We start from the raw sequence: 20,916 nt of genomic DNA on the forward strand, positions 1-20,916 counted from the left end.
AAGACGAGTTGACTCACTAGTTGACGTTTTGCAACTCACTCATTTTCGTTTGTCCTGTTTTTACCAAGCTCGCAATGATGATACAGAAAACATGAAGAAAAAAAAAACTGTTGTGGGACACACAGGTGCTGCTTGTGTTTGGTTTTCTGAATTTGCGTTCAACTACAATGCAACACAATTCTCATATATTCTCACGGCTATATGTCTTCCGGCTTTTGGTGTAAGTAAAACTCACAAACGTCTAGATAGAGCTCATAGACTTTTGATAGAAAACCATAACATGTGATCCCAAATTTAATCAGAATGCTCACAAAACACGTAAAAATACATATTTGGGGGAGATATTTTGGCAGACTTTAATGCAAATAACATGTTGATTAGTCTCAAAACTGTTAGAGGCATTTATTGAGATTATTCATATTTAGATACATTTTTTCATTGATTTGATTAAATATGCTTTTTTTTTTTTTTTTTTTGATTCAACTTCCAAATGCCTCGAGTAAAAATTCCCCCCTTGAAATACTCTTCAAATAGATTCTCGACTGAAAGTTTTACTCGTATTGAAATGGTTAAGACCTGGTTTGAATTAGACTCTGTTATCAACGTGGATTTAAACTTGCCGTTTTCATTGAAAACCAAAACACATGAATCAGGGAGGCGAATGAGTTTTGGCGCAACCCGTGCCATGGATTTCTGATGTGGTCAGAATTGGCTTTGAAAACAGACATGGGCATCAGTCTGAAATGATCGGTGTGTTAAAATCAAGCTTCATGGAGGGATAAGTTGCTGGTTTGAACTCCAAATGTTCATTAAAATAATACTACGAGTTGGTTTCCAGCAGGAAATTTTATTCGCTGCTCATTAGAAGCATCTACTTAATGAAACCATTTCAATTGCAAAAAAGAATTTCAGATTCACAGAAACAAGTCAAACTTGATGTTTACCGTTAGTGAGTCATTGTAAGATGTTAGAGGTTGACTGGTGACTAATTTGTCTGCAGGTATGAGTGTGAGCGATGACCTAGTGATGTTTGTACCCTGCCTTCTATAGCTCTGGAGTGAAAACACAAACCATCAGTTTCCACAGGGGCTACTACTACTCACACACACCGGATTAATTCATGCAACAGGAGTTACCGACATTGTTTCTCTTTAAAAGCAAAGCCCGCCATCCTTCCTTATATTTATTTATCCATTTTTAAATCAGCAAGGTTTAGCAGTTGTGGCCGCATGAAGTCGTATTCCACCAAGGACCCAATGAGCAGCTGAGGATGGATGCAAAATCAACAAACGACCTTTTACGTGGAGACATTTCACCTATTTTATTGGAAAATCTTCAAAATAAACAAAAATGGCACAGCAGTATACAAATCTCAAAATGCATATAGCCAGTAGAAATACTGCAGATCCCTCTGTGTAAATTTCTTGCTAGAAAATCATTGTGATAGTTGGGCAAGTGCTGGTTGATACACAAATACGCGCACACACATGCTTGCTTCTGACGACAGGATGAGCAAATTGTGATTTAAAAGTCGAGGCCTTTCAAAATAAACGTGTGTCTGTCCGTTAAGTTATGGTGAGCAACACATGCCAGTACTGGATGGGTTCATCACAGGAGCTTTACATACATAGAATGCTCATTCGATGTCACTATATAAATGAAGCTATTCAAGACATTTAGCGAAACGATAAATACATAATATATTCATGTTAGTGGCATTTCCAGAGATAATGAGAAATCACTATAAATTACTTTCAACCACGGTTATGTGTCAAACATGGTCGACTCCAATTACAAGGTGAAAACAAGCACCGATCAGGATAACTAACTGAATAATAAAAAAGAAGCAGTGATTGAAGTTTTTCTGACGGGGCGCAGGAGGGGGAAGATTGATTTTTTTTTTTCTTTTCGTTGTTGTTGTTGTTGTTGAGAGAAACCTGTAGCAGTGACGAGAGCATCGAGTTGGTCGAGTGAAGCTGAACAGGGCAGAGCCAGACCAGACCAGAGTGAGCAGAGTGAGCAGAGTCGTCTTTAGTTTTCAGGCTTGTCTGACTTTGGATGGGGTGTAGTTCTTGTCCACAGACTCGTCCTGTAGAAACATGTGCAGACATCGTTCGTTCTGAGCGAGAGGGTGACCGGCCACTCTGGGAAAATACAAACAGAGGGGAGTTTACCGACTTAGCAGCTCACGAGGGCTGATAAAGGCTCACACGGACAGACAGCGATCAGCTGGCAGCCGATGTGAAAAGCACTGGTTATATCGGTGAAATGACTCTGAAGTGTTCCAACGAAGGAAACTGAACCAACTACAGGAACATGGAAAACTGACCCATTGGGTCCAATTAAATGGACTGGTTAATGGTGGCTTTGATTGAGACACATCAGAAACACGTCACAGTTGTTCTGATTTATGAGAAACAGTATTTTCAGATGGTAACCAGCTTTCTCTCTGCAGGATAAAGAAACAAGAACGGTCCAGGAATGGTTTGAGGAACATGAACAGTTTGAGACCTGTGCTTCCAAATGACCAGTGTTGCCACTGTTACCTTAAAAAAAAAAAAAAGAAATGAGATCACGGATTACTATTACTCCTTTAAAAAAGTAATTTAGTTACTTTAGTGATTACTTGCTTTTAAAAGTAATACAATTAGATTACAAGTTACTTTCAGCAGCTGCCAACAACACCCCACACCATCTCTGAAGTTGTTGCACTGTTAAGGTTTACTGATGATGGTTGTTGGTTCCAATTCTTCTGTGCTACCTGAATGCTGTTAGAACGAGTTGGCCTGTGATTGGCTGAGAGTGGAGAAAGGGGGCGGGTCAAGCGGTCATTCTGTCCGGTAATAAAGCGGCTTTACCGACAAGAAAGTCGTCTTCCTTTCCAATGTCCTGCGGGAAGCTGCAATAGCAACGCAGTGACTTGGATAAGTAACTTTAATCTGATTACTGGTTTGGAGATAGTAACGCATTAGATTACTCGAGACTGAAAAAGAGTTGTCATACGAGAGTTACCAGCTTCACTTCAAATGACCCAAGATCTCAATCCAGCCGAGAATCTGTGGGATGTGCTGTACAAACTAGTTGGATCCATGGAGGTCCCACCATGACTTTAACCCAACATCTTAAAGTTCCCTTTATGCCAGATACATGGAAACATTAAGGTCCATTCCTCAATGGTCAGAGGTCTGTACTACGACGCTGGATTTTCACTTATTGAGATAACTTCAAGGACTAACCCTGGGTTTTCCGTGTGATGACGCTCGCTCACTTCTCACCGGGATAAATCACCCGACGCTGAATGTCTGACCTGCTCCGGAGCAGGATACGTTCTCGATAAGGTCACAGTGAGTGTAACGGCTCCGCCTCCTCACCAATCATAACTCTTGGAAAATGACCTGCCCATTTTTAAAATGATGGTGAGTGGTGCACGGGTTCAGCGCTGAGCTGTGGCAGAGAGGAGATGATAAATTAATTCAGAATGATCTTTTTGACATAATAAAATAAATCCTGGCCACTGAGGCTTTGAATGAGGTTTTTGTTCTTGACTCGTTCCAGGTCTGTTGATCTGAAATAATGTTGTTAATAATAATGGTCACGCTGACAGAACTGCAGAAACATGAATTTATGGAACGCAGAACTACTCGTGCCGTTGCGGTGATGAATTAATATTCCAAGATTAAACACACACACACACACAGACGGGCACGGGGGAAACGCCGCGTCAACACAACTGGATGGAAAATCTAAACTAAAAGAAGAGCAGTGAGGAAGTTCAGACACGTTTCTGCTGTAATAAAGTGAAATGGAGTGATCACAGTGCCGTCCGTTTATATCGCGGATGAATTAATATTGTAGAATCTCACCAAGTCACGCATCAACAAGTCGGGAATGGTCTGGCTTTGGACACGACAACAGTGTTGCTCTTAGCCTGGTGGATGAGTTTCAATTCCTCATATTTTCAAAGAATCAACTGCACGCAATCAACACGCTTCACCTGCTTCTTAGTAACGGTTATCAGGATCGTGCGTGTCTGGATCAGTCAACCCACGGAACCGAGAGAGATCTCAGGCCTCAGGTCTGTTTAAGCAGCAAAACGTTAAACCTACACAATAAATAATCAACGTCATGGCTGATCAATGTTCCCTGGAGAAGAAAAAAAAAACAACGCAATTATAAACTTCAAAGTTATAATATTTGATAAAATACTGAGCGTGATCGATAGAAGGACGGGGAATGTGAGCAAAGTGTTGATTACATCAGAAAAAGCCGTTTCTCACTCGACAGTAGGGAAGGTTTTGCCCTCCGCATGGCGGGCGAGTGGCAAGCGAGCAAACGCCACTTTCTGGACACGTAAAAGTTTGACTGCGAGAAGGTGGAAACATTTTTCCACTTGGGACTTCTTGCGCTGAAACAAAAGTCAACCGAGACTTTCTTTTCTCTTGTTGATGCGTCTCTGCTTTTATGCTTTCATGTGTAGCTACAGAGCGGAGGAGCCGCTGCTAAAAGGACTTCAGAAAAATGATTTTCTTTGGTTTAAGTGCTTCTCTCCAACATCTTTCATTTCCTGGCCCGAATCTGTGCTTTAAATCACCTCCCTCAAAGCTGAACGTTATTAATTTTTTTTTTTTTGCGAGAAATAGTGAATGTTTGGAACGACATTTCCTCTCTTGAAGCCACTCTGACATCAGGTTTCCTTGAATGTCCTTTCAGATGACGCAAAGGGGCTTAATGAGAATGAATCGGCGCACCTGAGACTCCGAAAAATCCAATTTTTTATTTTTTTTTTAAAAAGCTACTGATTACTCGGGGAAACCAACACGGTGACATTCGGACACATGTGTGCATCTTAACTTCTGATGGGAAATATTTCAGACAAATTAAGCGGCACGGGGAAATAACTCGCAGGTCAATGATTGGAAAGATCAAGTTTGCCCCGGACGAGCGCTCCTTAATAGGTCTGCAAATGTTGACATGTTAAATCCCGAGGCCTTGTTTGATTCAAGACCTTCTCTTTTACCTAGAGCATGAATAATGTTTGAGGAGCTTCATTTAAAAAAAACAAACCAGCACTTTCTTCTCCGCCTTCTCACTTTTTCACAGCGACACCCATGTTTAGCATTCCAAAAGATTTCCTCTTCACAATGCTCTCAATCACAGATTAAACAATGCTGCCAGCCACATGGGCCAGTATCACGGCTGAACAATAATATGATCAACAGCATGGTTTCATTCATAGAAAGCAAAAGAGTGTGTGTGTGTGTGTGTGTGTGTGTGGGGGGGGGGGGGGGGGGGGGGGGGTCTTAATTACCAACACATTCTCATATTCTTTGAAAAAAAAACAAAAAAACAACAACCATATTTGTGTATTTTAATTTTCTCAACTGTCTTAGCGCACTTAATATTCCAACAGGAAACATTGACGCATTTGCACATGAAACAAAGATAATGGCCAAGTCCGCAATCAAAGCAAATAATTACAATCACACTGTAACTTTTATTGTTCGGCAGCTGAAAACGAGGACATGCTGGATCAAAAATAAGCAGAGGTGCACACACCATCCCGCGGAACCACGCGCTGTAATTTGAGCTGCAATTAACATAAATTACACATCAACAACAAAACAAATGTGGGAAAAATTATGTTGTGGGGGTGTGCACTTGAGTCCTCTTTGCTTGTTCTTGTCCTTTGCGAGGTAATTATAAAAAAAAAAAAAAAAAAGAATTAAGGAGGATGGAGAGAGAAAAAGACCTGTCAGTGTCTGTGGGTTCAGTTTGTTAACAATGTGAAGAGAAGTGAAAAAGTTGAATCTACTTATTGCACAAAGTGTTTCATTGTTCTTCAGAGTTAAAAAAAAAAGAAAAAGAAAATTTAAAATAAAATAAAAAAAGCAACCTCAAGCTGCAAATGACTGCAGCTGCTCGGTGGAAAATTGTAAAGAATAGAATCGCTTTAACCTCGCAGTGAAGTAGGAGAGGAGCGGATAAAGAGTGAGGAGACGTGGACGGGCTTACTTGTTGAGAAACTGCTCCAGACCTTGTCTCCGCTCCTCAATGAAGGAGTCATCAAATATGCCATTATCTGCTCGAAACGGAAGCTGCCGGAAGAGAGCTTTTCCAGGGAGAGGCGGTACAACCACCTGAGATGGGGGGGGGGAAAGAATTGAATAAAAATAGAGCCGCAATTAAACAAGCACAAACTGTTTCTACAACAAGGTTTCAGAATGTCACATTAATAAAGTACACTTGTACGCTCGGCTGTAAAATCTCGAACATTGCAGCTCGCCTTTTCTCCGACTGCGGTTTGCAAACTCGACTCAGAGAGCCGAGATTTTCTTTGTCAACAAAACGCAGAGGTTCAAAAGCTCTCTCAACCGCTTTCTCACTCGGAACAGGATTCGGCAGTTGTGGCCAATGTTACTTGCTGATTTGATAAGCTAAGTACTCAGCGGCTTTTGTGTGGCGTTCACCTCAATGGCTCACCTTGCTCTCCCTCTCCAGCTCCGCTCTGAGCCACTCAAAGTCGCTGTACCGCCTCCGTACACAAGACTCCTTCAGCTTGAAGATGGGTAGGTTGGTCTGCGGACACAAACAGGCAGCAAACGGGTTACAGGTGTCACTTTTAAAGTTACTCTAACGGAAAGAAAATAAATCTGAATTTTTTTTTTTTTAACTTCCCATAAAAAAGGTCTCACTTCTGCACAGAGAATAAACCAAGACCGTTACCACTCATCTCCACTAATTTCCAACCCGCAGTTGTCTAAATCGATCACACGGGAACATCTTTGGAAACCTGTTGCAAGGGTTTCTGGGATATCAAAGATGGCGTCGCGGCAGCTCCAGCAAAAATATCAACGTTTGACCGTTTCAGCCCGGGGAAAAAAAAAAAAAAAAAGGCACACTTTCTCAAAGGAAAAGTATTCAGAGCCACGAGAACAGTCTTAAATGTTGAGAGACTGATCATTTATCGATTTTCCAGTGCGAATCAAGATCTTGCGAGATCGAGTGTGCAAGCGTAAAGAATTCCCTTGAAATTTCCACCGTGACGGCACTTAACGGCGTGGTGCTACTTAGTTAGCTGTACAACACATGCACTACTGACAAAAAGCTGAATTTTCAAGATGAGCTTAAAAGGCACTATAACTTTTACAGGTGAATTTAATGTGACCGTCTCAAAACAGCTGAGTGTGCGTAACCAACTGCTCAATGTTTCAGTAGTTTTTGCACAACTTGCTGTTTGTTCTCTAACAAGACGCTTAAGGGCAAAATTCAAAAGCGGTGTTTGAGTCGTGAATCAACCAACACATTTCCAAGTTCGATGAGAATTGGTATATTCGCAGTTCTCATCCTGCTGTTCAAATTGGACATTCTGAGACCAAGACAGCACCTAACGATTGATCAACAGTACCTCGCCATTGCAGGGCTTCAAACAGGATGCTCTCAGACGGAAGTAAACCCTGAATTTAGAGTGTCGCCAGCAGGTTGAACGGCGATACAGAGAGACTGGAAGAGACGCAGAAAGACATAGAAGTGGACGTCCTTTAGCGACATCCTGCACTGATGACCGCTTCATTGCGAACTGAGCCCTGCAGAACCAGATGATGAATAATACTAAACTCCAGGCACATTTCAGGGAGACGAGAGGCGCCAAGTGCCACGACAGACTATTGGAAATCGTTTGCAACAGTGTGGTTTGCGTGCGAGGCGACCTGCAAGGGCACCTGAACCACGCCACTATTCACAGGCGTCGTCGTCTTGAGCATTTACACTGGACGAGGGATCAGTGGGCTTCAGTGCCGTTTCCTGATTGGAGCCCATTCATGTTGAGCAGAACACGTGGCCGCAAATGAAGTTCGAGCACTATGCATCAGCCACTGTTGTCACCAGACGAGCCTTTGTTGGTGGTGGCGTTACAGTTTGGGCAGGCGTGTCCAGTCAATACAGAACTGTGGCTCGCATTTTCTCCACACCTGAATCTCATAGAAAACCTGACGGCCGCCCTTCTAAGGAGAGTGGAATGCTTCAGCAGACAATAAGTCGACGTCAAGCTGCAATTGATGCTCAAGGTCACATGACAATTATTGAGACACTGACATTTGTTGGTGTGACGCATTCACCACCGTTGCTGGATTTTGTTTCAATAAATTGTTTGAGATGAGGAAATCGCCACTGCATGTTTCTACCTAAATGCCCCACCATCATAGTATAATCACTGTGGCATGAACTTTTTCATCCATTTCATCTGAAAGCCAAATATTCTGAACCTTTTTGTGAGTGGTCAATGATTAAATTGACACCCTTTAACTCAACAATATAACATCTTGCACATTTAAGATGCAAACCAAAACTATTTGACAACTACAAACCAAAGGAGGGGTTGTACTTTCTGTTCCAATGGTATAAATAGCAGTAGAAATGATCACTTGAAAGCTGGAGGGAGGGCTCGTACCAATTTGAAGAATTTAAAAAAAAAAGCGAGTGAAAGGTGGTTTTGGGCTTAGCCTTGTGTCATCTACTCTGACTTTATTAAAAAGGGAAAAAGGAGGAGAAAAAGAAAACAAAGACTCCTTCAAATTGAACCCAACTGAATAGAAAAATTGAAACTGGCCTCCAAGCAAAAAAAAGGAAAAAAGTTCACTTATGTTTTGCTCACCAAGGTCTATCCCACTCAGAATGTTTTGCCATTTTTTGTGCTGTCGTGTACGCCAATGCACAGATGTGTGCACAATTCTAAGTTGCTGTTGACAAGCACTTGAGAGTGAATTTTATATTAAAAAGGGGGAGATGTTTCGACATTGACAGAGAACACTGAAGCAAACAGCACATTACAGCACAATGCCAAACCTCTTCACTAGTCCTGACAGCACATGGCCATCCCACGACAATGTACAAACAAGGAGGGAGTGAATGAACATTTCATTGGCAGGCCATATTTACAGAAGGTCAGAATTCATGGAAGGAGGAATCACAAGAGCAAAGCAATTGAGCAAGTAGGTGCAGGATGAATACAGCGTGAGCAGCAGACTGATCGATGAGCAGACGACTGTGACTGTGTGCAGTAAAGGGGATGGAGAGTTAACTAGAAGGCTGAGTAAATGGCTGAACAAAAGAGAAAGGGGGGGGGGGGGGTGTATGTGGCTATAAAAGGAGAGCAGAGAAACTGGAGAGGTTGGAGCTTCGTCTGCTCTGTGCAAGACTAATTGAAGAGGAGGGAGACCAGGAGTGGTCTTTTCGCTCTCATGGTCTCTCCTTTTCAGTCCTTTCCTCCTTTATTTCCCTTGATCTGCAAAAATAAGTCAGATTTTCTGCCCTTGAGACTCCTCTTCTGGTGTTTCAACAGGGAAAACATGGCCATTTGTTTTATTCAGTCTTTGCTCCTGTCCTCCTCTACGCCTGCAAAATGATGGGTCCCACCTAGTAAACTAAAATCTGAGCCAAGATGAACAATGATCCCTGCTGTAACAAAAGATTTATGTTTGACCGAAAGACAAACGTTACCAGCTAAATATACCGACTTAATTATCACACACACACAGGTGAAAATGTTGTACAACAAATCAAAAGTATTACATTACAACATACTGTGTGTGTGTGTGCTACACAGAATCTCACAAAAGATGCATTTTGACCAAAAGTACTTGCGACCATTAAATCTAGGTCCTTTTTCTCAAGTAACTAGAATGACTCCTGTGCCCAATATGACTTCCGTTTCCACCGTAGGCTGAAGTTCCACAAGTATTATACCAATCAGAGTGATGATAGGAATAAAACAAAGAATAGATGCACTACATCTCAGAGGGGAGCGACAAGAAGACGACCAAAGTAATAGAGAGGCTGGCATCCTCATTTGATGGACTGTAAACATGGAGGAAGTTCAGTTTTGGCCATTTTTGATTTTGAATTGCATTGTAAAAGGGTCCATTGAGACAACGCTATAAACAGGATGAGCCCTATGGCAAGGTGGATATCCCCAGTAATCCATTAGATCAGCAGTACAATAAATGAGAAAAAAATATGGCAGGTGAGACATGATACGGCAAGTCCAATTAGATAAATTCGGCATTGCAGATCCCAAACCCAAACTTTTTGAATTATTATTAACTGCTTAAGAACTCAGGAATAAAATTTAGATCCCTATGATCCCAGTTGTCAAAATAGAAAATGCCCAAAGTTTGTGTTTGTGATAAGTCCAAGCACTTGGGGGATTTTTTTTTCTTCTTTTTTTAATATATATATATATATATATATATTTTTTTTTTTTTTTAAATAATACTTTATTAATCCCTCTTGGGGAAATGTGTTTTCCGAGTTGACTCATCTGTAGGCAGCCACAATGTGGCACTGGGGGAAGCTGGTGGGGTTCGAGGGTCTTGCTCAGGGACCCGGTGCACATGGAGGAAACCCACACACAAGGGGAGAACATGCAAACTCCACAAAGAAAGGTGCCAGCTGGAATTTGAACCTGGGCATTCTCGCTGTGAGAAGAGAGTGCTAACCACTGTAGGTTTTTTTTTTTTTTTTTTTTAATACATAAACATATCTGATTAATTTATTTTTTGCTGCAGGTATAACTATATATGCAACTAAAAGTTTAAAGAAGATATATATATATATATATATATTCAGCTATCCTATGTGATTTTATAAGCCTTCAGGGTTTTCAAACAGCCAAGATGTGTAAAAACAATTGTTGACCTATTCTAAGTTGCCCAAACTAGTTGTGTCAACCCCTGTAAAGAGGAAGCAGTCAAATAAACACCTTGTTTATGACTTCAACTTAACCTGAATGAGAATCAATCTGCTCTGACTATGAAAGTGAGACACCAAACATTTACAATTGTGCAAGAAAAATAAAGTGGCCAATAACCTTTGAATTGTGTCCGTTTGGATACTGTATTGTGTTAAATAAATGTATTTCAGAAACTACGTGAAAGAAGCAAAATAAGCAAACATCATCATGACAAAACCATTCTAAAAGTGATATTTGTATTCAGAAGTATTATCTTGTTCCATGTACACTCCCTCTTTCTCACAGGGTTTGTTATGTGGCTCAGCAGCCATGAAAAACACCCCATTTTCATTTATTTCCCGTTCTCTCCAGGTGAAGTTGTCAATGAGCCCCTCACTCCTCCTCTTTCTCAGGTCACAGGAGAAGTGGATTATCTTAGCTTTATTGCTCCAGTGCCCTAGCATTAACTCCACTCTCCTCTCACCGAGGTCTCTCCCTGCTGCGTCATGTTACCTCACAGCATGGAGCGCCACAAAGTTAATCCCCACCACAACAGATCACAGTTACAGGTAATCTGCCACCGCCGTGACTCTAATCCCATCATGTGCACACAGGAAACACTCAAACCACGCGCAGGCACACACTGACGCGCATGAAGTATGCGTGCACAGGTGTTCACTGCACAATCTGACCAGTCACACAGTTTACAATGTAGGTAAATATAATAGTCCGAAGCATCCAAGCCTGTTTGCGGAGTCGAAACGAGAACATTCACGTCAAGACAATGAAGCTCGCAGTGCGAGTGTAAGGAAAGAAAGTCACCTGGTCTTCCAATTCCCTCACTTTCCCCAACCCTGTGATTAAGAGATTGGCCTTGCAGGACAAGGGGAGGAACGAAACGACAGAAGTGAAAAATGAGAGGTCTCACTCGCTCTCGCTCACTTATACAAACACAGAGAGAGGTGGTGCGTGAGAGCTCTACGAGTCAAAGATCAGGTTTCAGTGCCCTCTGTTCTCTTCACGGCTGGTTAGAGGTTAGGGCCGGGTGTCTCAACTTACTGCCCTCAGAAGTGATTGGAACATGGGCGCAATCCACACCCGGTTAGGTCTTAGCATTTCATTAGAAAATAAATCTCAATTTGCTTTGTCACTTTCTATCGACTCGACCGAATTAGACGGGAAAATATAATCAAAATATAGAATTACAAAAAAATTTTTACATTTGAAATCAAGCGAGTAACAAACATCTTACAGCTTAAAATTATAATAAAACAAAACCGAAAGAAAAAAAAAGACCATAAAGCTATGCACCTCCTCCAAAGTAGTCTCCTGGCTTCACTTTCAATTATGAGTTCACAAAGTACAATCTATGCTCCATAGGAAGCGCATGCGATTCATAATGTGTGGAACACAATATCTTGGGCTCATTGAAAATGGGTTGAAAAGAAGCCGAACCCTTAAAAAAAAAACAGCGAGACACAGAAAGACTGAGCGAGGGGACAAAGATCACTCATCTCCAGAGAGAATGGTTCAAGGCCACCATGCATTAGCTTTTAGCAGGATGGATTAAGTCAAGTTTGAGAGTGCACATCCTAAAGCTCATCATGCCCCCTTCTTACCCCTCCCATATAGTCCCTTTTCAGAATAATAGCATTAAAAATGGCAACATAATACCATCTCATTGCATCATATTCCAAAATGGGAAAAAAGAAGACTGGGAACAAAAGCATTGGGGCTATGGGTCTTTTACTCTCGCCTCTCCATGTACTCTCTCACTCGTTCTCTCGCTTGCCGGCCTCTACGGCCTGACAGCCTACCCTCTCTCCAACTCGCCTAGCTGGCAAAAAGCTGCTTTGTTGCCATAGTATCAACTCCCACTTTTGATACTGTCATTTCAAGTAGGATATGGTAGCCTTGATACAATATGTTCCCTATTTCCATTAAAATAGTTGTCGAAGAGGATGCTGTAGACTTTGGATTACACTTGACTGTGCCTGACAAGCACCCCCCCCCCCATCTCTCTCACACACTCACACACACACACCATTTTATTAATGACCAAAGGCCCCCGCCCCAGTGCCCAAATGGAAAAGAGAAAGAAAGAGAGAGGGAGAAGAGAAGAGGAGGGGTAGAAGACTGAGTGAGAGACAGAGCTATAAGAGCCCTTTTATGTACTCCTATCCATAAACAAAGTGAGATCCCGAAGTTCGCTTCGCTGAATGTGCTCTCTGGATGAGATGGGAACCAACTAAAAACAAGAAATTTCTGATAATACCCATCACCCCTTCCTCCCCCCTACCAACACAGCTTCAGGGGGTGGGGGTGGAGGGGGGTCCTTTAAGCTAGAAATAGAAAAAAGAAAAAAAAGATTAACGCAATATGATAGGCCGTTGGCAAAGAAAGGTCTCCATTAGGGAAATAATAAATGAAAACATTAATGACGAATGGTTTTCTGGTTGATAAGTCACTTAAAACCTCTCCTTACAACGAGGGGATTTAGATGTGAATAGTAATGTATTGTTTCAACACGACACTGGGCATTACATGTCCACTCAGACAAAATGAGATGTTCACTTTAGTTTGAAGTAAACTTAGCTTCAACCTCTTATGTAGATCGATCCCATTGATTTTATTAATCAAATGCAAGAGAGTCGATCAACAAGTGTCTGTGTAAGATGCCTCAGACTCACTGCAAGCTGTCCGCTTTACAAATGATTGCACAATACAAATACTGGATGTTTCACTGTTTACATTGTGAGCACAAGTCAAATAAAAAAAGCTGATATTTACTAACCAAAGTCAATCTGACTATTTTTAAATAAGAAGCAAACCTCTACTTTGAGGTTTACATGATACGGTTTATGTACTGTAGCCATCAGAAGAAAAAACAGGGACCACACGATGAAGTAAGCAACTGACTCCACACAGCTGGGCGTGAGATGGGATAAGTGGGCAATGGGATGAAAACTGGTGAAGGGTGGCTTTCTGCCCTTCCATAGGTGGGGGTAGGGGAGAGTGGGGATGGGGAGTAAATGTTCCAGCTCCCCCACACCCTGGCCGGTTTCATTCTTCTGTCTTCTCAATGAGGGGATTAGGCAGACTCTCCCAGTGCGGCCATAAGAGCCCTCTCCGAATTTCAGGGGGGATAGCGGGACAGCAATGAGAAGATGACAAACTGTTAGAAATGCACTTTGGAATAATGAGATGATCAAATGAAAGCAGGCTGAAATATCATAAGAAAATGGATAAGGAAAAAAAATAAATAAAAAAAGTAAAATAAAAAAAACCAACCACAATGCATTCCAAACAAATGCATTGTGGGTAACACTCTTAAAATGCTGGAGATGAAGTGAAATGCTTCCAAAGAAACCTGAAGAAAAGAAAAAAAAAAAAAAAAAAGAGAAGCAAAGCTAAGTTGACACCACATTTGTTGAGAAGTGAGGGATGCGCCGCTTCTTCTGTGGTCTTATGCAAAACAGGGTCACACAGGGCTACGAGGTGCACAATAATGCTGATTACACGCATATGCTAATTATTACACGCTAATCAAGTACAGTAGCCTTATATTCAACACTAATGCCTGGAGACGGCTTCTCTCCCTTCAGCCGGTTTCTTTAAGGGAAACTATAAAATACTTGAGGGCCGCAAACCAGTCCAAATACTGCAGGCCATTAACTACAGGGGTGTCAGTCAGCTGAAATGACAATTTAGAAATAATAGAAGAGGCAATCAGACAAGCCTCATGACTGTCTGACAGCTCAAGACACTCAACACACTCAAAGTTCATGGTTATGGGTAAAAAATTGGGGGGAAATCGGTGGTGACAAAACGTGTGAAATTCATAAGAACAAAGGATTAAAAAGCTATATACTGTATATGGCATTTGAGACGGTAAACACACATTTGTCATCTCAAAAGCTCTTTTTAAAAGGTCATTTTGTACAAAAGGCTGCAGCAAACTTGTGCTTCCAATTGATTTTGGGATAATGTGTTCATTTTACTATTAATCTGCTATAAAAGTCAATCAATCTCATGGTACATCGTCTGTCCACGCTGCCAAAAGTTAGATGTTGGAGCATATTGAGCTGTTGATCAGGACCCAAAGACCTCGGCCCCATTTGAATCCAGAGCAGGTGTGAACTGAAGAAGTGCCTCAAATGGTGTGAAATAGGCCAGACCAGCATGGGCTTCTCCATGTGGAAGAAAAAACCTAAAAGTTGGCTCTAACTGTCATCTTACTGGCAGCTTCACTATATAAAAAACAAACAAACAGGCTTTGTGAAAGCGATTTATTTAATTTTGTTTTTTATTGATTGGCTCAGTTTTGCAGTTGCCAATCAGCTCAGTTGACTCTTTCTCCCTTTTACAGCTTGCTGTAAAGAGAGCACTTTTTACAACTTGCTGTAAACATGTAACGACTCCAACATAGTTGAATCAGCATCAGTGATGTGGAAATTCAAAGTACAAAGCAAAAACAATCCAAGGCCCATTTGCAATAGCAGCCTTTCAAGACGCAGTTGAGCAACCGATTTGACCTTGTGAAGGCCAAACTAAACGCTGGGCTCCAAAAAAGCAGCTGGAGAGAGCAGCAGGAAGAGATGGTCACTTAAATTGAGCCAGTGTCTGAAATCAAGTCGTGAATTACTGGAGTTTGGTGGAGTGTTGCAGGTTTCTGAAAGCAGGACATGTTAAAGAGGCCATCGCGGAGATGATGAACAAAGAACAAGTCCATGTCATTTTGTACACCATACAGCAGGGTTAGGCAAATTAAGTTTAACTTCAGCCTGAACCCTCCGGTCACAAGTTATGAGTAAGGATGTTGTCTTATTGGCAAAATAAGTTGACAGAAATATTTTTTGTGTATCTTGTTGACCGAATAAGCTTACAAAGAAAATATTAGTATTGGATCAAGAAGTATCAGAATTGGCCAATACTCATTTCTAAAACAAAGAATGGGATTGGAATGAGGGGACAAATAATGACTGGAAAAACCTTAAAGTGGATTATTTGGGACTCTGAATGATCACTCAGCATGTCATGAGTTGACTGTGTATTTTTTCTGCAGGAGGCAGCAACAGTTACTTTCCTGAGGCCATCAGGACTTTGAGCTGCCTCCGGGTCCTTTGTTTTCACCACTGAGCAAAGCAGACTAACATGAGTGGAAGGACATGGTTGGACCTCTCACCTCACAGGGAGAAGGTCTGCAGTTCGAGTCCAGGCTTGAGGGCTTTTCTGTGTGTGCGTATCTACTTCTCCGTTTGCCAGGTGGTGGTCTTGCGACCTATTCAAAACTTTCGCACATGGTCAGCTGAAATCGGCTCCGGGATCATGCAACGCAAAGTTGAACTAAGTGATATAGAAGGTCGATGCATCCAACCTTATTTTAGAACATCTGTAAATTAGCACGGTCTACGAGAGCGAATGTTACACCAGCTTTATTGCAAAATTGAAAAGATGTCTTCCTTCCTTCCTGTGGTTTTATGGACCTTTTTTTTTTTTTAATAAGGTTTAAAATGACATACTGTTTAAGACATGCTGAGAAAAATACTTACATTTATATTAAATTTACAATATGATGGATTATCAACAAACATAACCAATAATTTGCCTCATTGTCATTTTAACATGGCAAACAGCTGTTTTAAAAAACTAGTGCAAGGTTCTTAGGACTGTCTGCTCTGGACTTTTCAACTATTTCATAAGGTTGTCTGAAGTGCTATTGAGTTGTAGCTGAACTTTGGATGTTTAGACTGCCCACTGTTCAGTGTGTTTTAATAACATGCATGTATTGGCTTTGAGCATTTCCTTGATATAAAATTATTACAATGAAATGTAAACAATGCCATAAGACTGAAGCCTCCATAACGTTTGTGAAAATCTCTTTATTCCCCTTGGAGTATTCTTGTTAAAGTATCAAGGACAGTGAAAGCTAAGGCTCAAATACAGTGCAAAGTACATCTATTTAGTCTTAGTTATGTAGCAGCATGACTAGAACAGAGAAAATCACACACACCATTTATTTTACAACTCCTGGCATTGACCAACTCTTTCTATCACTTGCTCAATAATCCTGTCAAAGTCCTCACAGCATTAGCCAATAGTTGCAACAAACTCTGCTTAAAAAGCAGTCAGATCCACTCCAAACCCGATGAGCAACAGGAAACCCACAGAAGCCAAGTAATTGTACTTTTCTATAAGTTCTTGACTGGAGTTGGGGGAAGGAAGTGTGTTGGAGGGGGTGGGGGCGAAACTGGACAGGATCTGGCAGCTCTGAGGCATCCTGTCCACACTTCCAAAGAAGCTGACTCGATAAATCATGTTCTCCTTTGGCCTAACTCTATAGACTTGAATGGAGATTAGTCAATAATCAGTCGTTTTTCGAGACTGATCATAACAGAAACATGAAGTGTCGGCTTCACACGACATGATTAAAAAGGCAATGCAGAGCATTCTGTCAGGGAGGCCACTGTGAAAGAGATCAAAGCTGTTATCGATACTTTGCAGTCAGACAATTGGGTGTGGTTGAAGTTGAACTCAGGACTGAGCTGGTAGCAACTTTTTGGGCAAACAGAAATATCACTTTATGACAAAATATATGAAGTGCAAACGACGCTGCACAGTTACACCGCCGGGGGAAAACACTGGAGCATAATGTAAACAAATTCCCATGTTGCTCACAGCGATAGCAACATGTAGGTCTCCGCTAGCATCAGTGGACACTGCTCTGGAAAACGTTGTCAAAAACTTTTGACAATGCCAGTTTCAACATCAATTTATCTTTATCTGGCCCTATGACTGATATCGAGCGTCAACTAGTAGCGGAATGTAGGATAATTAAACACAGATTGTCATAAATGTAGCTAACATGCTAGCAAACGTTGGCTAATCCGTTATTTTATCATACGACTCTTTTGATTCTGAATACACGTGTAAACAATAACTGTTTGGCTGTATACGGGTTTGAAAGACGGCGTCACCTCAGGTGTCCAACACCGTTTTATTTAATAAAAACACAGGTGTGTATAGCTATCTTTAAAGCTAACGCCATTAGCAGTTGTGGTGGTTTACCTTCAGCCGGACTTCGTACGTCGTGTATCTGGTCCTGCCCACCCCGACAGTCTCAGGGTTGCTCACATCAATCTCTAAAAAGTTACTCGGGGGTCCATAAGCGTCATTTAAGTTCTGTGGCTTCGAGAAGAGCCTTCTTGTATCAGCTATGGTATCAGCCATTCTCTCCCCTGTCCTTCTCAGCGACTCAGAACTGGAGGAAGCTAAAGGCATTGCAGTTATATGCAATCCGGCTTTGCTCTTCAGAATAAAATTATTCAGAAAGTTTTGTAGGTATAATATAAAATCAAGACAACAATGTGAAACAGTTTCAGATGTCATTTAATCATACAAAGGCATTCAATCTTTCCATGCACTTTCTACAAATGTTATGGTAAATACACCAAAGGAAGTTTATTAGCTGCTTTTATATTGAAGGCAGCTTACATAACCTGCAGTGTAGTTCCGGTTATCACTGTCACGAACTTGAAAGGCCGAGGGGCTTTACTTCCGATCAGCTGAGGTTCAGCTGACACTGATCGACCACCTGCTGGTTTGTTGACAACCGGAAACACGCACAAATACCTTCATTCCATTAATGTGATCAAAATTAGCCACAATTCAATGTATGGAACAGCTGCTCAGTAATACACACCTATCTACAAGGCACGGCAACTTTATTCAGACTGTATAACACCATTCAGACATAAAGCAATTCATGGTACTTTATGAAGGAATAAAGGGATTACATTGAAATAATGACAGAAAGCCATTATAAAAAAAAGAAAAACTTCATTAAGATAAACGTAATAAAATCAGTCAAATCTATTGTTTAATGGGAATCCTGAGCAATTGACACTGTTTTAGGTCCAGATTTAAAAGAAGTGATCGTGTTAGCACTCCTCAGGTGTTCAGGAAGTTTGCTCCATAGTTGAGGAACATAGCAAATAAAAGCCGCTTCACCTTGATTGCTTCTGACTCTGGGAACACTTATTAAACCTCTTCCTGAGGGGATCATTCTATGAGTAAATCTGAGATGTATTTAGGCCAAAGACCATTACCCAGAAGGAAGTCCTGTGAAAAACAAGCAGCAAGTGCAGTGATTTAAGCTCATGTGTAAAGTGCTCCACTCTCTTTGTGTTGGTGAGGACTCGAGCTGACCTAAAGCTGTCTAACAGATATCATACTGAGACCTGTGAAGACAATAATAGAATTATCCAGCCTCCTGAAAATAAATGCATTAACACATTTTTCTGAATCTTGTTTGGTCCTTTAATTCTTTCAACATGTTTTAGATGACAGTAAGCTCATTTTGTTAATTTTTTAATGTGGTTGTTGAATTTCATGTCCGAGTCCATATATATATATATTAGAGAAGTAAAGTAAATTAGTTCATCATCATCATTCATTTTCTTTAATGGTCTAAAACAACCTTAAAAGCAGTTAATTAAAAAAAAAAAAAAAAAAAAAAGCCACTAAAATGAGATTAAAGAAATGTAAAAAAAAAGAAAAGAAAAAGAAAACGTATTAATTCCATTCATCTAAAATGATTTCAACGAAGGATTAACATGAATATACACAGATAATATAGCAACGACATATTCCCAAAAAATGTTTTAATGTTGTAATAACTTTGTAATAACTGGTAGTAAAACGCATTTTTTTATATAAGTGTTTCTGTTAATTTTTTTTCACAATACTTCCACTTGCTCGGTCAAGTTGGTGTCAATAAAGTTGAAGCATTTTGAACCGTCATGGCGACTTACTCGGCGCTAACAGCAGCCAGAAGCTCAATAAATGTCTTCTTTAAAGACGCTGTCCTGACTTCTAATAAAACATTTCTCCTGTCGGATGCTTACACCAGAAAAGGTACGTGTCCTTCCACCTTATCGCGGTCAATATTTCAGGTTGTGTTAGATTTAGGGGAGAAATTGAAGCATTAACCTCTAAAACAGTGCAGCTCACACTCATTGTTTTGGTCCTGATTGAATCGGGATGGATGGACAGCGATGTGATGATAAACACAGATAGGTGTCCTCTGAATGTCTTCAAGGTTACAGACGCTGGAGGACGTGCGGCTCCCGATCCCCTGACTCCGCTGGAACCGTGTCCCACTTTGACAGCCTTGTCCAGGGCGGCCGACTGAGGACAGATGCTCAGCAGAGACATGTCCTCCAGCAGCTGGCTCAGCTGCAGCACACGCTGAGGACATACTCCAACAGCGTCTACCTGAGTCCACCGAAGCTGAGCTCAGAGGAGGAGAAGAGCCAGGGTCTAAATTACAAGAGCCCCCCCGCTGAAATCACTGGGAAGAAACGCAAAGAGCCTGATAACAAGGTAAAGGAGTTACAGCGTCGACACAGGAGTCATGCAATTAGGTCGGCTCGTCACACATCGTTATAGATATAGTCTTACTGAAATAGGTGAATAACATTGTATTTCTCATTTTTGTGGGTGGATACTGCAAGTAAATACAGAGCCAGCATCGCCAATACTGATCCGATACCAATACTTTTTAATATTCAAGGTTAATGCGTCATCAAATTGCAAAATCTGGAAGAATTTTCATGACCTTTAAGTGTTTTTATGATTTTTCCTTATGTTTTTTAATTAGTTGAACCTAGAACAGAATTTGGGAAAAGTTTATAGGTAAACCAATAATACTTTTATATCATATTTAAACAATTTTACTGAAACAACCTGTCAAAATATTTTTCTCCCATACATTGCAGTGTCTGGATTGTTTTGTTAAATAAACAAAATGTACAAAACTATCACTCCAGAACAAATATTATTTCAGGTGGAGTGTTCAGGGTGGAGCAGCACACATACTGGAGAGAAACTGAAACTACGTATCAATCTCATTGCACTGGCATCATTTGCTACCGATACCAACGTAGGTATCGATATTATCGATATTTGGATCGATCCACCCACCACTACAGGGTGACTAGTTCTGAGCATCTCCAGCACCGTAGCCTCAGAGTGATGTGCAGTGGTCATCCATCTAGGTTTTTACATTCATCCTCCAACTTGATCAGGGTACTCTCTGGACAGGCTGCCTGTCTATCACAGGGCAAACACGGAGACAGACACACTCACATTCACACCCACGGGCAACTTAGAGCCAGACATGCCCCTTA

The 20,916-nt window shown here is 41.1% G+C and overlaps 2 protein-coding genes across 3 annotated transcripts in view; one reads left to right on the forward strand and one right to left on the reverse strand.

Moving 5' to 3' along the window:
* Positions 1–1,306: 1,306 nt before the first annotated feature.
* On the reverse strand, positions 1,307–17,989 carry snx3 (sorting nexin 3). The gene is made up of 4 exons (XM_080490849.1): positions 17,795–17,989; positions 6,481–6,576; positions 6,013–6,137; positions 1,307–2,144 (listed from the first exon to the last, which is right to left on the reverse strand). The coding sequence occupies exons 1-4, from the start codon at positions 17,954–17,956 to the stop codon at positions 2,039–2,041; spliced, it is 489 nt and encodes a 162-aa protein (XP_080346975.1). The 5' UTR covers positions 17,957–17,989; the 3' UTR covers positions 1,307–2,038.
* Positions 17,990–19,504: 1,515 nt separating this feature from the next.
* Positions 19,505–20,916, forward strand: part of afg1lb (AFG1 like ATPase b) — a 31,434-nt gene continuing 30,022 nt past the window's right edge. The window contains exons 1-2 of one of the 2 annotated variants that reach the window (XM_080490054.1): positions 19,505–19,642; positions 19,827–20,110. In XM_080490054.1, the coding sequence (XP_080346180.1) occupies positions 19,528–19,642; positions 19,827–20,110 (399 nt within the window). In that variant the 5' untranslated portion in view covers positions 19,505–19,527. The remainder of the gene's footprint in view (positions 19,643–19,826; positions 20,111–20,916) is intronic. The other variant, XM_080490055.1, reaches the window with a different exon arrangement.

This window comes from Lipophrys pholis (genome assembly GCF_963383615.2).
Source record: "Lipophrys pholis genome assembly, chromosome: 21".
Taxonomy (NCBI): domain Eukaryota; kingdom Metazoa; phylum Chordata; class Actinopteri; order Blenniiformes; family Blenniidae; genus Lipophrys; species Lipophrys pholis.